We start from the raw sequence: 21,138 nt of genomic DNA on the forward strand, positions 1-21,138 counted from the left end.
TGCTGTTGAACAGCATCACTACAAACGTTGCTGGACACCTCATCTAGTGCGCATGCTCAGGTTTCTTCTGGGGAAGTGCCTAGGAATGGAGATGTTGAGTATGAGGGACTCCAATCTTCACCCTGGCTGAATTTTCCAAAGTAATACCAAACTATTCTCCAGAGGGCTGTAGTGACTTGCTCTCCCACCCGAAGTGCATGAGATGCCCTGCTGATCCCCGTCCTTACCTGCAATCATCCCAAGTTTTGCCAGTTTGAAGACATAAAATAGACCCTCATTGTGGCCCTTTCTCTTTTCTTTTCCCCTCTGGGTGTTTATCTAACTATGGGTGGGCTTTGGTCAGACAGATGGGATCACGATTGTAATTTTGAGTCTGTGATGGGTAGGGATGAAAGAGGAGGGATGTGATGGATGGCAGGGGCAGGGGAGGGTGTGGGGACCAAGGCCACGGCCATGCTGATGGCGGGGGGAGGCCCAAGCAGGCTGGGAGAAAAGGAAGATGACATCAGTGTGGCCTTCACTGGTCTTTCCCTGATTACTGATGAGGAGGGGCATCTCTTCATATCAAATTCATTTCAAAACTACTGAAGCCATAGTAGAATCTCAAGGGAAAAGCCCAACAAACTATTCCTTAATGACTACTTTTTACGAGCAATGTTTCTGTGCAATTAAAAGAAAAAGAAATCTCAGACTAGGGAAAGTCTTCATCAGAATCTGTGTCGTACTAACAACAGCGGATATGTATTCACCAAGAAAGTCCCCATTCAGAACTGGGCCGTCAGCAGGGGACACACGCTGAGAGGAGCCCCAGTAGCTCAGGGGCAGAGGCAGAACAATTCTACCGAGAGACCGGTGAGACCCACGACGGGTACAGAGGCGACAATGCTGAGCTGTTGTCAGGGCCCATCAAAACAGCACCTCTGCAGCTGGCTCCTCGGTGCAGCTCCAGACTTATAAAACGTGCACGGCCCCCATCTTACATGTCATTTCTTCATTCAGTTAACAAATATGTAGTAATTCTGTGCCAGGTTCTGGAGATAAGGTGGTGGCCAGAACAGACTTTGTCCCCATCCTCGTGGATGTATCTGTCTAAAGAGGGAGACAGACAGGAGATGCTGACATCACAGATGGTCAGGGCTGAGATGGGGGGAATCCAGACTTGTAGAAGCCCAGAAGCCCACCTGACCCCCATGGGGGGAGGGGGAGGTCAAGGAAGGCTTCCTGGAGGAGGAGACATCTTAATTGAGACCTGAAAGACGTACGGAGACGGTTGTGAGGAGGTGGCTGGGAGAAAGGGGGGGGTGCTGCAAAAAGAGGAAAAAGCATGTACAAATGCTTAGAGGTGACAGGGAGTCTGGAGTATTCTAGATCAGCACCATCCAACAGAAAATATAACGCGAACCCCAAACGTGAGTCATGACGTCATTAAAAATTTTTTAGTAGCCACATTAAAAAAAAACCCATTTGAAATTAATTTTAATAATATATTTTATTTAACCTGATCTATCCAAAATATTACCGTATTAACATGTAATCGATATAAAAATTATTAATGAGATATTTTACAAATTCTCTTTTTTGTACTAAGTCTTTGAAATCTGGTGGGTATCTTACACTTCCGATGTCTCTCAATTCACACCAGCCACATTTCAGGTGCTCGAGAGCCACACGTGCAGCAAGACCCTTGCTACTCAAAGCACTGGCATCACTCGGGAACTTGCTAGAAATGCAGAATCTCAGGCCAATCCCTAGCCCCACTAACTCAGAGTCTGTATTCTAACAAGATCCCAAGGGACTTAAAGGCGCATGAGTTTGAGAACAATGGGTCCAGTTCTGCCCCAAACACTTCTGTGGCTTCCTACCGCCCTCATGATTAAGCGCCCAGCTACTGACCTTGACAATCGCTCACTCATTCATTCGTTCATCACCACTACTGAGCACTGACTGAGTCCCAAGCCTTGTGCTGAGTGATGCTGAGGACACAGCCCGGATGAAGACAGACTTGATTCCTGCTCTCACTGAGCCCCCCCCCCCCCCCCCCGGCCATTAACTGAGAAGTACCCAAGTCCCTGCTTCATTCTGACTATGGTAAGGGTGGCAAGCTTGAAGTGAAGTTACAGAGTGCAAGTTCAGGAGGCCTGACCTGGTTTGAGTGGAGGGGGCATCCAGAATATAATCCAAATAAGGGAAGAGGCCACTATCATGGCAAAACACCACGAGCAGATTAAATGTCCCACTGCAGAGGGCGGGCCAGCCAAGCCACCCTAGCCTGTCCGCAGTCACTAAGAGGGATCGTTTTCAGGTTTCAGAGCAACGAGGAGAAAGGCCTGGGGGACAGGGTTACAGGAGTCAAGCCAGGGACAGAGCCCAGTGATAGTACCACCCCGCGCACAGATCTGTCTGCGTTTGGAAAACGGGGGGAAAGGGAACAGAGAATCAGGAAGGTGGTCAATTCGCCAGCAGGGGGAGGACTTAGGGCCAGGGACTGCAGGTGATCTTTTCTTTAAAAAAGGTCTTTTAATAAAACATACCTGGATTTGCTCTAAAGTAATGGAGCAGGGGAGCAAATGTACAGGATGTGGACAGAGCCAGAGTGGCCACAAGGGCTGAAGCCGGGAGACGGGGACACCAGCATTCATTAGACTTTTCTCTCTGCTCTTGTGTTTGTTTGACATTTTCCCTGAAAGCAAAAAAACTTAAGCGTTGCTCTTTCCAGATAATTGGGGCTGTTGAAAAAGATTTTATCGGATGGAGAAGGAAGTAATTTAAGCCCTTCCTCGGAAAAGAAGAAAGTGCATTATCAGAAGTGTGGGCGCCTCCTTTAAGAACGGCAGGCATCCGGGAGGAAGGTGGTGGAAGGCAGACAACGTGTGAGCGGCCAGACTCTGGGGTTCAAATCCTGGTGCTGACACATACCAGCTAGGGAACCCGAAGCAACCGACGTAAACTCTAAATGCCCCACTGAAACCCGGGGGTGACAACAGCTCAGGGCTGTGCGCGTAAAGGGCTGAGGACCGCGCCCGTGTAAACGCGGGCCATGGTTATTATATAAAATGTGGATTATTATACCGTGGCGATTATATAGTGCGTGCCGGCCAGATTCAAAACCACAGGATGTCTCCAAGCGCATGCATTCCTGGTTCCTTCACACGGAGCTCACTGTCCCAACAGTCACTGGTATCAAGTACCAGGAAAGACGAGAATTCTCCCCACGCTGATATACTGCAGTAGCTTCCTTCCCACATAGGACACCCTGTTATAGAGGCCGGCTGTTCCAGATGCGTGGGCCACACCAGTTAGATACATTACATAAGCTGTGTTTACAGTCACTGTGAAAATCAATAGCAGAAAATCCCCTCGGTGGATGTGATTCAAACGAAAGCTTACAAGCACTCCTCACAAGTTCATTCCGGCCTGATGACTCTTAGCGTGGACAGAGAAACAGACCCGTTCTGGTCCTGCCGCTGCAGGATGTTTAAAGTAATAAAATGACTCCTGGAAGTTCTTTTCCTCTTAAAACTCAAACACAAGGGGATTTTTTTTTTTCTCTTGTTAACTTTTTCTCCCACAAGAACTATTGGTGTTATGTAGTGTTCAATAAAAACACAGTCACTGCAAACATTTCTTAAAAGTAAAGGCCGCTGCCCTCTTCTAACCCTCAGAAATAACCACTGGTTACATTTTACTCATCAGCCTTACAGATGATGATGTCTGGAATCCTTTCAAAATAATCTGAGTGGGGAGAAAGTGGGTGGAGTGTGGGTTGGGCAGGACTGGCTGGACTGAAGGGGGCTGGGGCTGCGGAAGGGTCCGCAGAGACCCGGGTGACGTGCCAGTCACACTCAAGGAAACAGAAGTTGAGTGTGTCTGGAGCTTAGGCAGCTGGGGAGACAGGCTGGGCTGAGGGTCAGGGGCCAGATCACACCAGGCCCTCAGGATCAGTTAGAACCTTGTCCTTAGGACACTGGAGAAACACGGAAAGGCTTCAAACAGGAAGACAAGGTCAGATTTGTGTTCCACAAAACTCCCTCTAACTGCCAAATGGAGGTGGGTTAACGTGAGAGATAGGCGGCCAGGGAGGAGACCGGGCAGAGACATGGTGGGAGAGGTGGGGTGGGACCAAGGCAGGGCCATGAAAGGGGAGAAGAGGGCAAGTAGGAGAGACATCCAGAAAGCCCAGTGGACAAGCCATGGAGGTTGATGGATTGGGCTGGGGGGAAGGGGCGCTGGGGAGGGAAGCATCAAGGATGAGGCCCAGGGCTCTTTTTAGAAACTTGGGGTATGGAGGGGCCACCCTTGGAGGAGGAGCAGGTTTAGAATTTGGGACCCGGAGAGTGTTAGGGGCCCAGGGGTCACTCAGGGCTGAAGGTGGGGCTTCATGAACCCTCAGGATGCCCAGGTGTGGGTCTCACAGCAGAGGTCAGGGCTAAGGACAGGGAGTGGGTGTCACCAGCACAGAGACAGGAAACAGACCATAAGAGCAGGTAAGATGGCCCAGGGGGTGGGAGGAGAGAAGAGCCCCTAACATGTAAGGGACTGGTGAAATCAGAGGAGCTTCTTGCAAAGCAACAAGACAGAGGAGAAAAATCAGGGGACAGCAGCGCCACAGAAACTGAGGGAGAGTGTCCTTCGAGAAGGCAGGAATGGCCAAGATGGCCAATGAGATGAGCACTAGAAGGTGCCCAGTGAGCCAGGTTCTTGTTGTCAGATAAAGGAGTTACAAAGAAAGCAAGGTGGGGAGGCAGGAGCGAACCCTCCGGGGCTAGATCGGAGTCAGAGATGGCAGGGCGGACTCGTCAGCATGGCCACAGGCACCTATCTACACACACACACACTCAGAAATGCAGACGTGTGTGTCCACACCGGTGTGGACACAGACATATTTCCGAGCTCTGTGAGCTGAGAGGGACTAGAAGCAGGGACACCCTGGCGATGAGCACGCGCAGGGCGCAGACTTGGTTTCCGCTACCATTCTCCAGTAAAATGAACCAGGGCTCCCCAGGGAAACAGCCGACTCTAGGGCTGGGGCTTCTAACGGTGCCAGGGAGTAAGGAGGTGCTTGAGGGGAAAAAAAGGAGGCAAGAACACAGGAGCCAACCTGACAGGGCCTCTACGGCCAAACCTGTAACAACTTCAGTGAAAATATTAATTATGATAACATTGGGTTATATGAAAAGAATACGATATATATCCCCGAGTCCATACTGATATAAATTAATGACTGTACAAATAAAATAAATGGCGTAGGTAGAAGAATTCCACATAAAAATACGCAGAAGAACTGAGGGAAAGAGAAAGGCATCACTAGAACACCACAGTACGGGCACCTGGCTGGCTCAGTGGGTAGAGCAAGCGACTCTTGATCTTGGGGTCAGGAGTTCAAGCCCCACGTTGGGTGTAGAGCCAATTAAAACAAACAAACAAACAAACAAAAAGCCCAGCACAGTAATAATCGTCCCAGGCAAGATCCACTGATGGATGCCAAAATCAGGGGGAGGAAGTTTGAGGAGAGACAGGACATCTGCACAGCCTCAAAGTGGTTTTCATATCCGAAGACAAAGTCTTTGACATTTTTCCCTCCAGGAACCAAAATTGAATTCTCCTCCCTTTGAGTGTGGGCTGGATCCCAGACTTGCTCCTGACACACAGTAAGGAAAGGGCAGAACCCTGGTGGATGCCACCTTCAAGAAATGAGCTCCCCCGCGTCTGAGCGGGATCTTTCCCAGAGCCTATGATCCCAGTCTAACTGGGAGAACCAACGGTAGACGAACCCAGACTGAGGGACACGCTACAAAATACCTGACCAGTACTCCTCAGAACTGCCAAGGTCATGAAAGACCAGGAGAGTCTGAGAAACTGTCACAGACTGGAGGAGACCAAGGAAACACGACGGACAAATGCGACAGGGTATCCTGGATTGGATCCTGGAACAGAAAAAGAACGTTAGTGGGAAAATGGGTGGGATATGAATAAAGTCCAGAGTTTTGTTCATACAGCGCTAACCAACGTTCGCCTCTTAGTTTTGACGAATGTGCGACTGCTGTTCTGTAAGATGTTAACGTGAAGGGGAGCTGGGTGTAGGGCATATGGGAAGTCTCTGTACTATCTCTGCAATTTTTCTGTAAATCCAAAATTATCAAATAAAACAATTTTAAAGTATCTTTTTCTGCTGACTTGGTGCTAAGTCGCCACGGCGGAGTCCCTAGCTCCCTTCATCTGGCTCGTCCGATCTCACCTCATGCGTTCTCTGCTGCGGGAAGTCCTTCCCGATACCTCAGACTGGGTCATGTGCTTCCTCTGGGCTCCCGCCGCCCCCGTGTCTCTCTCCAGGAGGGGTGATGAGTGTCTCCCTGACTGCTCTGGGAATGCTGACGGTGGCAGAAGCTGCACTGGATCCCCATCACTCCTCCCAGCCAGACCCTGGCCCTTCTGAGACCCAAGCCTGACAGATCCCCCCTTCCTGGTCTCCCCTGCCGCACTCACCCAAGGCAGGGCGCATCTGAGGCTACACAGAGGGTCTGTGCCCCCCATCTACCAAACAGGCCAAATCATTCCCTCTGCCCACACGCCTGCCCTCCACACACCAGCTGTCAGAAACGCTTTGTAACTGTGAAAACTGCAGGGGACCGCCCAGTCCCCGGCTCCTCCCGGCACACAGACCTCACTGTGGGAACGCTCCCGCTACAGCAGGCTGAGCAGGGATGGATGCTGGACCCCAATCCACTTCTCATCTGCGGAATATGGAATGGGGACAAAGGGGCTGCAGGGACCACAGGGCCCAGGGGAAGGAGGACAGCAGAGTCCCTGCCCCATGTTCTGACTCTATGCCGCTCTCACGAGGCCCCAGTCCATTCCTTTCCATTGTCACCCGTGACCAATCTACCATGGGCTCTGTCTTCAAAATGTCTCCAGCGCACTGCTCAGTCCCACCTCTGCCCTGATTCAGGCCACTGTGGTCTCTCACCCAGACTCCTGCAGCAACTGCCTGTGAACCAACCCCGCTCCCAGATCCCATCTCCACCTCCACTCTCCCTACCTCATTCTGGGCCTCAATGCCATGAAGATGGCAGGGACTCCCCCACGTCTGTATCTCTAGCCCAGATCTGGCCCCTGAATGCTAGACTCGTATATCCCACGTGCTCAGCGGATCCATGGGGACGCTGAACAGACCCACAGCCTCTCTGGGTCTCCCCCACACCGTTCCTGGCACCCTCTCCTCCCTCTGCACAGGCTAAAAACCTTAGAGTTGTTGACTCCTCTTCCTCAGCCCACACCTGTACCCCCAATCCTGCCCACTCTTTCTTCAAATTGTATCTTAAATTCAACCCCACCTCTAGCCAAGCGACCACAGTCTCTCAGCGGGACTAGTGCAGTAGCCTCCACGGCGGAGCCCTGCTTCCATCCTGGTGCCCACATGGCAGCCAGACGAATCTTCTGAAGATGTTAGATCACATTGCTCTTGAGCCCCAAATCCTCTGCCTGCCTGCCCCCCTCACTGTGAATCGAATTCAAGTCTGCCCATCAAGCCCGCATGCCCTGGGCCCCCGTCCCCTTCCCACCCACTGGTTCAGCCCACTCTGGTCCAGTTCACTCCTTCCTGCTCCTCCAACACACCGCACATGCCTCGGAGCCCCCGAACTTGCTCTTTTGTTTTATTTGGAATGTTCTTCTTAGCAAAACATACACACAGCTGGCTTCCTCCCTTCTGGAGTGGTCTCTCCTCCATTAACGTTTCATCAGATAGCTTGTCACTCTCTACCCCTCCTCTCCTCAATCCCTCCGGCTACCAACCTCCCTAGCTCTTATCAACACCGATTTCCTTAACCTACCCCACGAGAACGGAAGTTCCAAAGACGGGGCTTTCGAGGCTCTTGTTTACTATTCTAATACCAGCACCTGAAACAGTGCTTGGAATGCAGTAAGTGTTCAATATCTGATGAATCAACAAATAAATGAATAAAACCCTACAATCAGTTAGGATGTTGGTTCCAAGCAATAGAAAGCCCAGTGCAACTTGGTGTAAATGACAGAGAGACTTACTGGTTTCCTTAATGAGAAAGTCCAGAAGTAACTCCCTCTGCTCTCTCCGGGTGAGGCCTGACCCAGCACTTCAACCGTATCCCCAAGGACCTGTCTGTCTCTCCACTAGAACTTCCAAGAAATCAGCTTCACCCCTGTGGTCCTCAGGTCGTTGTCTACGAGAACCCTGGCTGTGCGCTTCACGGTAATTATCATCCGTGCACATGTTAGGTGCCTGCTCTGGCAGAGCCTGAGACAAATGTTAGAATCTCCATTCTACAACGATGACACGGAGCCTTGGAGAGGTGTCTAAAATCATTCATCTAAAATCACAGCACGAGGGAGTGGGTTAATGACGCTCGCGTTCATCTCACCGTCCCTTCCTTACCGATTACGGGCATTTTCACGCTGAGGAATGATAGCTGTCACACGCTCGGTACTTACTCCGTGCCGGGCAGCTTGCTGGGACTCTGTTAACTTCTCCGTGCCCTCCTCGTTTCCTCTGTGTGACGGGAATAACTATATTCCCACATGGGGCGACTGTGGGACTTAAATGAGCCCATACGTAAAATGGTGAGGATCTGAGAGAGCTTGTTTCAGGGAGCTGCTGCTGAGTAACACATCATCCCAAATCACAGTGGCTTAAAATCGCAACAACCATTTATTCACTCGTGATTCTGTACTTTGAGCAAAGCGGAGAGGGCAAGGTGAATCTCTATTCTACGGGGTGTCAGCCGGGAGCTGGGCGAGAATGTCCAAGATGGCATCACTCATGTCTGGCCCCTCAGCTAACACAGTGGAGCCGCTGGGGGCTGGCTGGGCCTCTCTCTGTCCACATCTGTGTCCACATGTCTTTCCAGCAAAGTAGCCGGACTTCTTTGTACAGCAGCCCAGGGTCCCAAGAGAGGGAAAGCAGAAGCTGCGGGCCTCTTAAGGCCCCCAACCAGCACAGCATCACTTCCATGGCACTCCACGGGTCAAAACAAATTACAGCCCAGTCTAGATTAAAGATGGGGAAGACACTCCACCTCCTGATGGGAGAAACAGCAAAGAATGTGTGGCCTTCTGTGGTGGCAGCTTTTTAAATCGCAGGACAGCAGCCTTGTCACTGGTCTCCCTACTTCAATACTTAACCCCCTATCGTCAGTTCCCCCACACGACAGCCAGAGGGATCATCTGACATACAAAACTCCTTTCACTGCTTAAAGTCCTTCTGTGACTTCCCACTACACATGGGGTAAGAATCCAAACTCCTTACAGGGGCTACATGACCCGGCCTCTTGCTCCCCCTCAGCCTCTAGGTTCCAACCAACACACACACACACACACACACACTCTCTCTCTCTCTCTCACCTCTTTATTTTTTAAAAGATTTTATTTATTTATGAGAGAGAGAGAGAGAGAGAGAGTGTGGGGAGGGAGCAGAGGGAGAGGGACAAGCAGACTCCGTGCTGAGCACAGAGCCCAACGTGGGGCTCGATCTCAGGACCCTGAGACCATGACCTGAGCTGGACCAAGAGTCGGACCCTTAACTGACTGAGCCACCCAGGTGGCCCCACACTCTTACCTCTTAATGGGGCGCCTTAATGCCTATAGCTTCATCACTTCAACCCCACTTCCTAGGGTCCAGATTAGATTTCTGGCCAAGTGCTCTTATGGCACTCTCTACCTTTCTTTGTAATTTCATATCTCTGTGATTAGCTGAGGATTTGAGCTCCCACCCCTGAGACTGTGAACCCTCTGGGGACAGGGAAACTATTCTGTTCTCTGCTATGTTCCCGATGCTGAGCATGGGGCAGAGGCAAGATGAAATACTTGCTGAATGCCTGAGACCTCAGAAAACTTTAAGGCAGTCCTCCAAAGTTCTGTGGAAAAGGGATCGGCAGAGTCCCTAGGATGTTGGATCAGGATCTATGTCCTGAAAGCACCCACTGACCCATCCATTCAGTAAACAGTTATTGAGCCCTATGTGCCAGGAGTGCTTCTAGATGCTAAAGATAAAGCATGAAGTAGACAAAAGCCCCTGTCCTCATGAAGTTTATGGTCTGCTGTGGGTGCAGAGGAGAGACAGACAATGAACACGATAAATAACCTATACAGTGAGTTAAAGAGTGATGTGATTAATGCTAAGGAACAGTTAAAGAGAAGTTAATAAACAAATGTTAGTGATATAATTCTAGAATGGCGGCCAGGGAAGTTCTCAAGGAGAAGATGGTACCTGAGTAAAGACCTAAAGGAGATGAAGGTGAGCCTTTACCATCTGGAGAAGTGTGTTCCAGGTAAAGAGAGTAAGTGCAAATGCCCTGGGGCAAGTGTGGCTGGAGCAGGGTGAAAGGAGCAGGCAGAGGTGTAACACAGACGGATCATGCAGGGCCTTGCAGGGATCATGGGCCTTGCAAAGGCCACGGAAAGAACACTGATGATTACTGTGAGACAGAGCCACAGGACAGTAATGGGCAGGAGAGAAATGTGACCTGATACAGGTATTCAGTGTCCCCCTGGCTGCGTATGAGAACACTGTGGGGAGTACAAAGACCACTGAGGAGGCTGGCGTGATAGTGTAGGCAGGCCATAAGAGTGGACAGGAACAGGGTGACAGGAGTGGAGGTGGGAAGAAATGGTCAGGTTCTGAATATACTTTGCCGACGGACTAGACATGAATATAAGACAATGAAGGAGGCAGCACTTACTGAAAATGTGGGAGGAACAGGTTTTAGGGAAAAGACTGGAGTTCAATTTGGTCAAGATAGATGTCTGGATGACTACACGTATTTTGAGAGAAGATATATCATGTGCGCAGTCAGTCAGCAGGTCAGGGAGAGGTTCTGGGCTGGAAACAGAAATGTGGGACATACATTTCCATGCTTATCCTAAATTCCTTAAGGGACCAACATGATTTGGACCCTGCTGACTTCTCGAAGCTCATCTTGCACGTTGCTAAGTTAATAGTTCTCTCTCTCTCTCTCAAACACACACACACACACACACACACACAATCCTGGGCCTTCCACTTGCTAGCTATGTGATCTTCAGTAAGTTATTGAACTTATCTGCCCTCAGTATCCTCCTTTACAAAAAAGAGATCATAATAGCATCTGCCTGCTAGGACTGTTCATTCAAAAAAAATTTTTTTAATTAAGTATCTACAATATGCCAGGTGCTGTTCTACCTGCTGGAGATATCTTTTTCCCTGCCCCTCTCTGCCTTCCCTTTCCACACAGCTTTGTAAGCCATACACCCTGTCAACTCAGCCTTCTGAACGTCTCTCCTACCCACACCCTTTCTTCTGTCCCAACCGAGACTCCTGCCCTGGTTCAATTCCCAACACTTCTTGCCCAGGATCGTGCCACAAACACCACCCTGGGCTCCCAAGCCCTAGTCTCTTTCCCATCAATCTCTTCCTGGATGGCAGCAAATTGGGCCATGCCCCTTGCCTTCTTGAAATCCTCTCGTGGCTCCTCAATGCCCTTAGGACAAAGTCCAAGCTCCCTAAATGTCCAACAAAATCTTCCACGACCGAATTCATACAGAAGTTTCCATTAGACCTCCAACACCACATCTCTGGCAGTTCACATTCACACATCAGGCTGTCTCTCATCGCTGCCTGTACGCAAACCACCGCAAACACCCCGTCTCCAGGTCTCAACTCCGACAGCTCCTGCTTCTCCCGGAATGTTTCCCTACCCGTGCCTCGCCTGGGTTCCCTCCACGTTCCACTCTGCCCCCGCTTCCGAACATCCGCAGGTCCGTGAAACGGCGTCCTCGCCTGTCTCTCCTACCGACCGGGGCTTCTTGCGAGCTGAGCCAGACACCGCGGCTCGTGATGCTTCGCGCGATGGGGCCAATTCGGGCCTCAGAGCTTACCTCTTGCTCCGTGACCACAGACCCCTAACTGCACGGTCTCGGGGAGCAGCACGGTGGCCCACCTGCCACACGCCTGAGAGAACTCAACACCGACACCACCCAATCACGGCCTTCTCCTCCTCCACAGCCCGCCTCCAGCATCCGGGCCCCCGTCCATCTCTGCCTGCCTACTGGCTGCCCGGGAGCCCGTCCCTAACTCGTGAGCGAAAAGGACCCTGGTCTTTGTAGTCCCCTGACGAAATATGGGCAAAGGGACTGAGAGTAGAACTCCACTTCCCAGGAAGCGCCGCGCCCCAGTGGCGGGAGACGGTCAGGTACCTTTGAATCAGGAGGTTCTTGTTTGGCCAGTTGGGAGACAAAGTCTCCAAATTGCTATGGAAACAGACCCACTTACCTGGAACCCCCGGAATATCTTTCTGCCCGAGAATCTCAAAATGCTTTGCTCCGTCATGGCTCCACAGGGTGAGACCAGACGTGGGGGGTAAATTCTGTACCCACTGCCTGCCTGCCTGCCATCTCCCAGATGGCACCAATAAGGCCTGCTACATACATTCAGCACCTACTAGATGCCTGCCTGGCATAAGGAGCCACTCCCGTGCAGACTCTGTGGAAGCCCTGGCTTATTAGGGCAGATCCTGATGTTTTCCAGAGACAGGCCAGAGCTGGGCCTTTACTCTTTCAGGGTCTCTGTTTACCATGGAAAAGACAAATGTGGGCTAGGATCCTATCCAGGATCTCTGTCTAGGATTCCATAGCCCCAGACCTCCTGCAGCCCCACGTCTGCGCCAATAGCCATAACTTCCCCAGGGATGCATCCCACATGACAAAGCTCTTCTGGTACCCCCTCCCCAAACACCGTTCCCCACCACGCCTCTGAGGGCCAGGTGAGAGGAGCCGAGGCCCTGCAAACGCTCAGGCAGGCATGTGAGAAAGCTCTTTACTGGGGGGTACAGCAAGGAGGAGCAAGGCCATCTCCCCCTACCTGCCCCCACCCCCTCCTAGGGCCCGACGGTGAAGGGGGTCTCCCCCCCCCAGACACCGGACCACCACTGTCTTTGGTACAATAAATAGAAAACAAGGGGGGGAGAGGGGGCCAAGGGTCCAGTCCTTACGGGGAGGGTGCGCCTAGACCCCTCTCCTTGACCCCCTGCCCCAGGCCCCAATCAGTGCAGGCCTCACCCACCCCAGCTGGGTAGCAGCAATTCCAGTCAAGGGGAGAGATGAGGATGGGAGCCCAGGGCCCCCAGATGGGGGGTATGGCTTCAGGAGGGGCCCCAGGGAGGGGGCTGGGTCATGAGCTGGCTGCCGTGCTCTGGGGTACACCACGGAGGCCCAAGCGAGGCCCCAGAGTGGCAGGGTTATCAGGGGGTGGGAGGGGTGGACGACCTCCTGTCATCCGAGTCCGGAGGGCTGAGGCAGCCGGGTGCTGGGGGGCAGGCGCTGGGTGAGGTGGGGAGCAGTCCGGAGGGCCGCCCGCCAGGCTCACATCCATCAGCTCTGGGGGTGGTGGTGAGGTTGGTGATGGGGGACGGCCAAGGCATCGGGGTTGGGGGGGTAACTGGACCCCGGCCCCTGGCAGTGACGAGGCAGAGGCAGGGGCCTGATGTGTCTTGTGGGGCACATCACCCCCTGCCCAGGGGCGCAGCGGCTGGGAGGGTGGGACCTAAAGGAGCAAAGGAACAGTGGGTGATGGAGACCCAGGTCCTGAAGTCCCAGATACCCCACTACCCACCGCCCAAGGCCCCAAGGCCCCAGTACCTGGGGGCTGTTCATCTCACAGTCAGTGATGGGGGGCCCAGGGCCCCCACAATAACGGTTGCTGTATCGGTAGGTCCGGTTGTCACTGGAGGAGCCGCTGGAGCCTCCTGGAAGTGCCAGGGGAGGAAATGAGGAGAAGCCTTAAGTGAGGAGAGGTGGTGGCTGGGTTTTTGGGTGGCTGAGTCTGGTTCGTGACCCAGGCCCAGGCCTGGGCCTTGGGACCAGAGCCTATTTGAAGGATGGGGCCCAATTTTGAGATTACAGGTCAGAGCTCAGTTTTGGGTATCAGAGTCAGAAGCAGTTTTAGAAGTGTTAGCCCAAGCTCGGTTTCAGAGATCAGGTCACGGCCAGTCAGAGCTCTCTTTGCCCCACCCACTCTGGAGTTCAGGATGGCGCAGCTTCACAGCTCTAGGTGAAGGCCCAGTGGGGCAAGGTCCCCCAGGTCAGGCCGAAGCGGAGCTGCCCCCCACACCCCGTTCGACCCCCCCTGGCACTGGGCACCCACCAGAGCTGGAGATGGAGCTGGCGGTGCTGGAGGAGGGACAGGTGTCAAGGGGTGCGGGCGAGGTGGAGGCACTGCTGCCTGCCGGGCCCGTGTTGGTGGCCTCATCAGCCGTGCGGCGGAAGAAGCCGTGCTGCAGAGCCCCCAGTGGGCTGATGCGGGCGGCGGGCTCATACTCCAGCATGCGCAGCACCAGGTCCTGGAAGCGGAGGTAGTCGGCGGGGCTGTGGCCCGGCTCCCCCGCCCGCCGGCCCCCGGGCCCGCCCGTCTGCACGCCCAGCACCTCCTGCAGCCGCCGTGTCCCGGGGCCCTGGTAATCCTGGCAGGGAGGGGGTGGGAGGGGGGGCAAGAGAGTGGCCGTCAGTGGGCAGGAGGGGCAGGGAGACACACACGGGGAAACAAGAGGCACAAGAGAGAAAGTGAAGGAGAGAAGCTAAGAAGAGTTGTGGGGCGGGTAGGAGAGATGGGGTGGGCCAGGACAAAGGAAAGGACAGACAAGGGGGAGAGGAAGGAAGGGAAAGACACAAGGGAGAGGAAGCAGGGAGAAAGGAAGCCCCAAGTGTGAGAGAGTGAGGGGCCACCAGGGTGGGAGGAGCGGCGTGGGGCAGGGGCCGCACCTTCCTGAGTTCCTTTGTCCTTCGTAGGGTCCAGCCACCCCCAGGCAGCCGTTCAAAGTACTTGCGAGCCTTGGGTGCCTGGTCCAGCATGGGGGCTGGTGGGATGCCCAGCACCTCCACAATCCGGTTCATCTGGTCCACCTGTGAGCAGGTGGGCAGTCCGGGTCAGTGGGCCAGCCAGGCCTCCGCCCCCTCCAGCACACCCCCTCCCTGGGAGCACACCTCATTGGAGCCACTGAAGAGGGGCTCTCCGGTGTGCATCTCCACCAGGATGCAGCCCAGGGACCACATGTCAATGGCCAGGTCGTAGGGTGTGCCCAGGAGCACCTCAGGTGACCGGTAGAAGCGGCTCTGGATGTACTGATAGATCTGGGGACGGAGCGGGGGAGAGGGCAACAGTCAGAGGTCCCAGGCTCCCAGCGTGGTGCCGCTGACATACCCAAAGCCAAGACAAGCTTCCTGCCACGAAAATGGAGCATGGGAGTTCCAAGCCTTGAGGTTATCAGCACCCACTTTCCAGGAGCCACTACCATCATTTCATTCATCAGCCTCAGAAGTCTCTGCTGGCCTAGTCTGACCCTGATCTCCATCCCGAAGCCTGACTCTGGACCGCTCTTGGTCATCAGGGGTTGGCAGGCGGTGAGCCCGGGCCCTTCCCACCCACCCAGTCCAGACCCTTTTCAAGCCATCTCAAATGCCTGCTCACACGAAGCTGCAAAACTAAAGCACCCGGCCCCCGACTCCCTCCTCAGTTTAAAGAGCACAGCGTAAGCAAAACTTAGCCAAGTGCCGCTCCTGGCTCAAAGCCAACCTGACTCCACCCTGCCCACTTCTGACAGCCTCAAAACTGGCCCTGCCTCCTCAGGCTTCTCTCTTTCTTTCCCACTGGGTACTATACCCTGCGGCCCTCTCCTTTACCTCCCCCATCCACCGGCCTTACAACTCTGTGCCGCCAATGCCCCATCCCAATACTACCCTTCGGGGACCGGCCACCTCGGGCTGCACCCTACAACCCCAGCCCCGCCCCGCCCCTCCGGCGCCAGCCACTAGCTGGCCCCGCCCCCGCCACACCCACACCGCGAGCCCCGCCCCCGGGCCGCGCCGCGCCGCACCCGCTGGCCAAGCTGGCAGGAGCTGCCGAAGTCCACGATCTTGATGGCGCTGCGCTTGGGGTTGCAGAGCAGGATGTTCTCGGGCTTGAGGTCGCAGTGAATGATGCTGAGCTCGGGCGTGGCCAGGAAGAGCAGCGCCGTGCAGAGCTGCTGCGCCAGCTTCCGCGTCAGGTTCAGCGAGACGCCGCGGAAGTGCGTGTTGCGCAGGAGGTCGTACAGGTTGTAGGAAAGCAGCTCGAACACCAGGCACAGGTGGTTCCGGAACATGAAGTGCCGCTTCAGGTGCACTGCGGGCAAGGGGATGGAAAGGGGCCGACGGAGAAGCTGAGGCTCAGAGAGGGCCAGGGGCGGCCTGGGGTACACAGTAATAAAAGCGGCCGGAAGCCGATCGGGGACTCTGCTTCTGCAGCGCCGGCCAAACTGTGGGGTGCCCACGGGAAGCGGCTGCTAGTCAGGGTGTTTTTATATCGTCTAGAACTTGACTCACATCAAGAGAATGATTTCCTTGATTAAGAGAAGTTCATTCTCTGCAAGTCTCTGTCAAACTTTCTGATAAACCAAAGAGAACGTTTCCCTTTGGTGCCGATGGGTCTTTAATGCCCTTCTACATTTCCTCATTTAATTTTGTAACATTCTTTTAGTCTCAGTTCTGTTTATTTTTGTGGCAGCGGACACTCACTTTCCATTTAGGGTAAGGATGTGTATTTAAAGAAACACACTCTTTCTGTCCACTTGCTTTTTGTAAGAGGAATCAGTATGGGAAAGAAGAAAAATACTGACATAGCCGTTGAGAATACAGGCGCTGGAGCCCACTGCCTGGTGAGATCATAGCCCCCAAGTGCAAATGCGGTGCCCTTATGCAAGTGATAGCACCTGATGCTTCTGTCTTCTTCTCCAAGCTGTGGGCCAAGATGCCCCTTCCCCCCAGAGCTGTGGTCAGACTGAAACCAGTTGATTCATGTAAAGTGTTTACATCAGGGCTTGACCCTTAGCAAGCACCCAATAAACTCCGACCAGCACCATCATGGGAATGGGGCAAAAGTTATGAAGGTGGAAGGAGAATCACTGATGTCAGGGAATTACAGACCAGCCCCTGCCCTGAAGACACCCGCCCCATCCTGGCCTCACCTATGTAGTACTTCATCTCTGTGTCGTGCTGGTTCATCAGCTCCAGCAGCCGCAGCTCAATCTGGGCCTGGTTCAAGAAGGCCTTTTTGTTCTTGATGATCTTGATGGCCACCAGCTCCTGGGTCTGATGATCATAGGCTTTCACCACCTGCCGGGGTGGGGGCATGTCACAAAGTGAGGAAATGGGGGGAGCAGGGCACCACTTTTTTGTGGGTCAACATCAGTGGGTGCCCGTGCCCCCTGATCCCAGGGTCAGGGTGGAGAGGGGCCTCCCACACCTGGCCAAAGGAGCCTTTGCCGATGAGTGAGTCAATCTCGTAGCGCTCCAGCCAGCGCTCGCCACTGCGCACAATGTAGTCGTGGTTGTCATCGTCGTAACCATGGTTCAGGACCTTCTTCTCCTTCTTGGTGCTCGAGTCCTGAGGTGGCGCTTGCTGGGCCCGCCGCTTCTTCTTCGCATAGTATACCTGCCCAGCCAGTCAGCCAGAAGATAAGGACGGCTGAGTGACCTGTGCCGGCAGGCAGGACCCCTTGGCCCCCAGCCGGGTCCCCTGCCCTCCCCCGCCCCCGCCCACCTCATTGATGTGCTTGTAGGTCTTGATGAGGTCCACGGAGAGCTTGCGCAGCGGGGCTGAGGTCGCGTCCCGGAAGGCCAGGGGCAGCCTCCGTGGCAACAGCCGCACATCAGGCAATACCTGCGGGGTCGGGGCAGGGGGTGGGCATGAGGAGAGGCCTTCACCTCCGACCACCAGAGGCAGAACCCTCTGGGTGGCTGAGTCATCGTTACCACACACAGATTTACTTGGTTACTGTGTGACAACCCCACCAGGATAGAAATTCCCCAAGGGCAGAGACTGTCTTGTTCTTGCTGTATCTGCAGTGCCCGGAGCACGGCCTGGCACGTAGTGGGTGGTCATCAGAGATTTGCTGAGTGAATGAATGGTCAACTGTTTACCCTTGACCTTTCCTCCCACACCTTTATTGCTTTCTGAACCTCTGTGGGAGAGATCAGATAGAAGACGTGGGTTCTGTCCTTCCCGATCCTTTGCCTGAGACCATCCATTCTGGACGGCCCATCTTGAGGGCTGCCATCATGCTTTACCCGTGGGGTCTTCCCATCCCTCACCCCCAACTCTGCACATTTTTGCCCAGCTTTTCGGGATCCAGCACCCTGGACCTTCTACTCCATCCTGCTTCAAGCCCTACAGTTCAGAGCCTTGACAGTCTCCACCCCTGAGTATCTTTACTCTGTACCCTAAGATGCTCCTGGCTCCAAGATCCTTTGGGCTCAAACTTCCCCCCCTTTCACCCCACCCGCCCATCTCTCACTCTGGACCTTTCTTCCTTTGTGAACCTTTATTGAGTGTTTCCTAGGTGCCAGGCGCTGTTCTCAGCATTTTACATGCATTTCATTACCTTGTTTAACCTCACAGCAACCCTGCAAGGTGGATATCATTCTTGGTTCCGTTTTACAGAACAGAAAACCGAAGCAGGGAGAACCTGAGTCATTTAACCACCATGTCAGGATTTGAACCCAGGCTCTCCAAACAGCAACTCCTCTATTATCTTCTACTCCAGATGGGCCCTTCCTGCCCCCGAGAGACTGCTCTGGGCAACCTTTCACTCCCAAGACCCTTCTATCCCCAGCCTCCCCCTGCCCCAGGAAGGTGAGGAGTCAGCTGAACGCATACCTGCGTGTGCTCCTGGGGCCCCGGGAAGCCAGAGAAGGGACCATGGCCTGGTGGGACGGCCATGGTGGGCTCAGAGGGCCGCAGGGGAGCGAGGCCTGGAGCGGGAGCCCGGCCGGGGGGCGCCTTCTCGCATCCTGCACCTCGGCTGCCACCGCCGCTGAGACCTGAGAGCAGGTGGGAGGCAGGGGAACAACATGGAACAAGGGGATGTGTGGGACAGGGCCAGGCAGAAAGAGGTGGACATCAGAGAGAGAAAGCAAGGCACAGGAGGAGGAGAAAAAGGACAACAGGTGGCAATGAAGAAAGGGGACAGAGCGAAGTGGTAGGGCGGGGGGGGGGGTGGTGGCACAGCGAAGTCCCTCAACAAATGATTACCAAATAAATGAAGTAGGTGGCACAAAGAGGGGAACATGTGAAAGGGGATGATTGGAAGCCAGGCAGGGGTATAGGCCATGACAGGAAAGGACAGAAAGACACCAATAATCGGGGGGAGGAACAGAAGAAAAAGATAGAAACCACAGACAGTATAGGGAGGAAGGTTCACTCTTTGCTTCCCATTTCTGCTTGTGGCCCTCCCCAGCGCCCCCTCACACAAGATCCTGCCCTCCTGCAGTCTTCCCTGATTGTCAGGATCTCCTGTCTTATCACAGCAAGGTCCCTGCACTTCAAGATCTACCCTTCCCAGTAAATCCCTCAATCCAGAACTCTAGGATCCCCCCAAACCACATGAGAGAACTCTGGGCCCCCTCCAAACCCACAGCAGAGTCCTCTGCAGGCCCCTAAAACCACATCAGGGTCCTAGGACCACACCAAGGCTATCTTGTTATACAGAGTTGTCCCTACATAAGAGTCCTACCCTATGACATTCTCGTGCATTAGGGCATCCTCTTCCCAGGGGACCCTCCCCCTATCATGCCAAGCCCTCATCCCTACACCATTTCCTCCCATATTAAGGACCCCCCACCCCCCGCAGGTACTTTCTCTTGCCACATCAAGGGTCTTCCCCGTATTAGCCCCTGCCCCCCCCCCCCCCAATCAAGGCTCACTTTTCCTGATGGGAGCAAAGAGGAGGCGTCGTCTCTCAGCTCGCCCTTCTCTCCCCTACACTGGATCTTCCCCTCCTCCCCCCATCCAATATTCCTACCAGGGCCCTTCTCCAGTTACTCCTTTCTACATCAGGGTCAAACCACAACTGTGCCCATTCCTAGAAGGCCCCCAGAACCAAATTCCCCAAATATCACATAGAGTTCTCCCCTCCCAGAGTACCTGCCACACCAAAATCCTCTCCCCACAGGCCTTCTCCCATGTCAGTCCCTTTCTCCTATGCCAAGCCTTGCCACTCCATGATCCTTCCTCTCTCTTGGAACTCCCCCGCCCCTCACCCGAAACAACCTCTTCCCTGGGGCCCTCCCAGCACCCACCCCCTACCCGGGTCAGGGCTGGCGCGGGGCCCACGGGGGGCTGGGGCGCGGTGGGGCCCCCAGTGGGGTGGGCGAGCGGCCAGCATGGCGGTGGTGGCGGCAGAGAGGAGACGGCCGCCTGTCCCGGCCCGGCCGGCCCGGCAAGCCCCGCGACGGGGAGGGCAAGCGGGACAGGCGGCCCGGTGGGTGACAACAGCAGCAGCCGCCGCCGCCGCCGGGGGCGGGGAGAGGAGGGAACGAGGGTCAGCCCGGGGCACGCGGGGGAAGGGGAAAGCAGGTGGACGGGGGAGGGGCGGGTTAACTCTCGCCCCGCCGCCCCGCCCCGCGCAGCCACCCGCCCCTGGGGACCTAGGCGTCCCGCCCCCCACCCTGGAGGCCCGCCCCGGTCGGCGGAGCCCCGGCGGGCGGGGCCGGACTGAGCTTGGCAGTCCGCACCTGCCATGGCAACAACCGTGCCATTGGCCGCTGCTGCCAAAGGCTCAGCCAATCGCAGTTCAGAACAGCTGTTGCTAGGCAACGACGATGCAGCCAGAGGAGCCGAGCCCAAACAAAGGGCGGGAGCGGGGCCCCGCTACCCCCTCCCAGCCGCCCTCCCAAGACTGCTCCCTCGGGCTCGGCCCCTTCCAAGAATCCGACTATGAATAGCCAGGCACGGCCTGCACCTGCCCGCCGCCCCCCTGCTCTCTCCTTCCTGGGCCTCGTGCTAAGTCTGGCAGCGACGCGGGCAGGGCGGGTCCGTACTGCCCCCTCCCCGCGAGCTCGTGCAGCCCCACCTGTAGCCGCGTTGTTACCTGAGGGCGCGGGCAAGGGGACTCAAGCTGCTCGGGAAGCCCGAGCTCAGACCTGCCCACTGGCTGAAGATACCCGGCGGACGCGGCGACCCAGGGCCCCGATTACCCAGTAATGCAACCAGCAAAATGGCGACCACAACAAACCGGCCCCCCCAGGCTCCGCCCCCACTCCCCCCCGTTCTCTTCCCCCACGTGACCCAGGGTAACACTCCGCGCCTGCGCGCAGCGGAGCTTA

The 21,138-nt window shown here is 54.9% G+C and overlaps 1 protein-coding gene across 11 annotated transcripts; it reads right to left on the reverse strand.

Annotated features, from left to right (window-relative positions):
• Positions 1-713: 713 nt before the first annotated feature.
• On the reverse strand, positions 714-21,061 carry DYRK1B (dual specificity tyrosine phosphorylation regulated kinase 1B). 11 transcript variants are annotated; one of them, XR_008507334.2, is made up of 12 exons: positions 20,120-20,890; positions 18,692-18,855; positions 17,576-17,695; positions 17,279-17,467; positions 17,001-17,148; positions 15,873-16,159; positions 14,983-15,129; positions 14,761-14,901; positions 14,147-14,462; positions 13,642-13,748; positions 11,704-13,546; positions 714-1,249 (listed from the first exon to the last, which is right to left on the reverse strand). XR_008507334.2 is itself a non-coding variant. In XM_064581197.1 (12 exons), exons 1-12 carry the CDS (start codon positions 20,196-20,198, stop codon positions 13,175-13,177), a joined length of 1,986 nt encoding a protein of 661 aa, XP_064437267.1. In that variant the 5' UTR covers positions 20,199-20,890; the 3' UTR covers positions 1,471-13,174. The 11 variants fall into 11 exon arrangements, 6 of the variants coding, with proteins under 6 accessions (XP_064437267.1, XP_064437269.1, XP_045747464.1 ...); XR_010408198.1 differs by having other exon boundaries at positions 3,070-13,546; XR_008507335.2 differs by lacking the exon at positions 714-1,249 and adding an exon at positions 1,471-10,849.
• Between the last annotated feature and the right edge of the window lie 77 nt (positions 21,062-21,138).

The sequence above is a fragment of the Mirounga angustirostris genome, unplaced genomic scaffold (assembly GCF_029215605.1).
Source record: "Mirounga angustirostris isolate CCGP_5_RB_7025 unplaced genomic scaffold, mMirAng1.0.hap1 SCAF_16, whole genome shotgun sequence".
NCBI classification, from domain to species: domain Eukaryota; kingdom Metazoa; phylum Chordata; class Mammalia; order Carnivora; family Phocidae; genus Mirounga; species Mirounga angustirostris.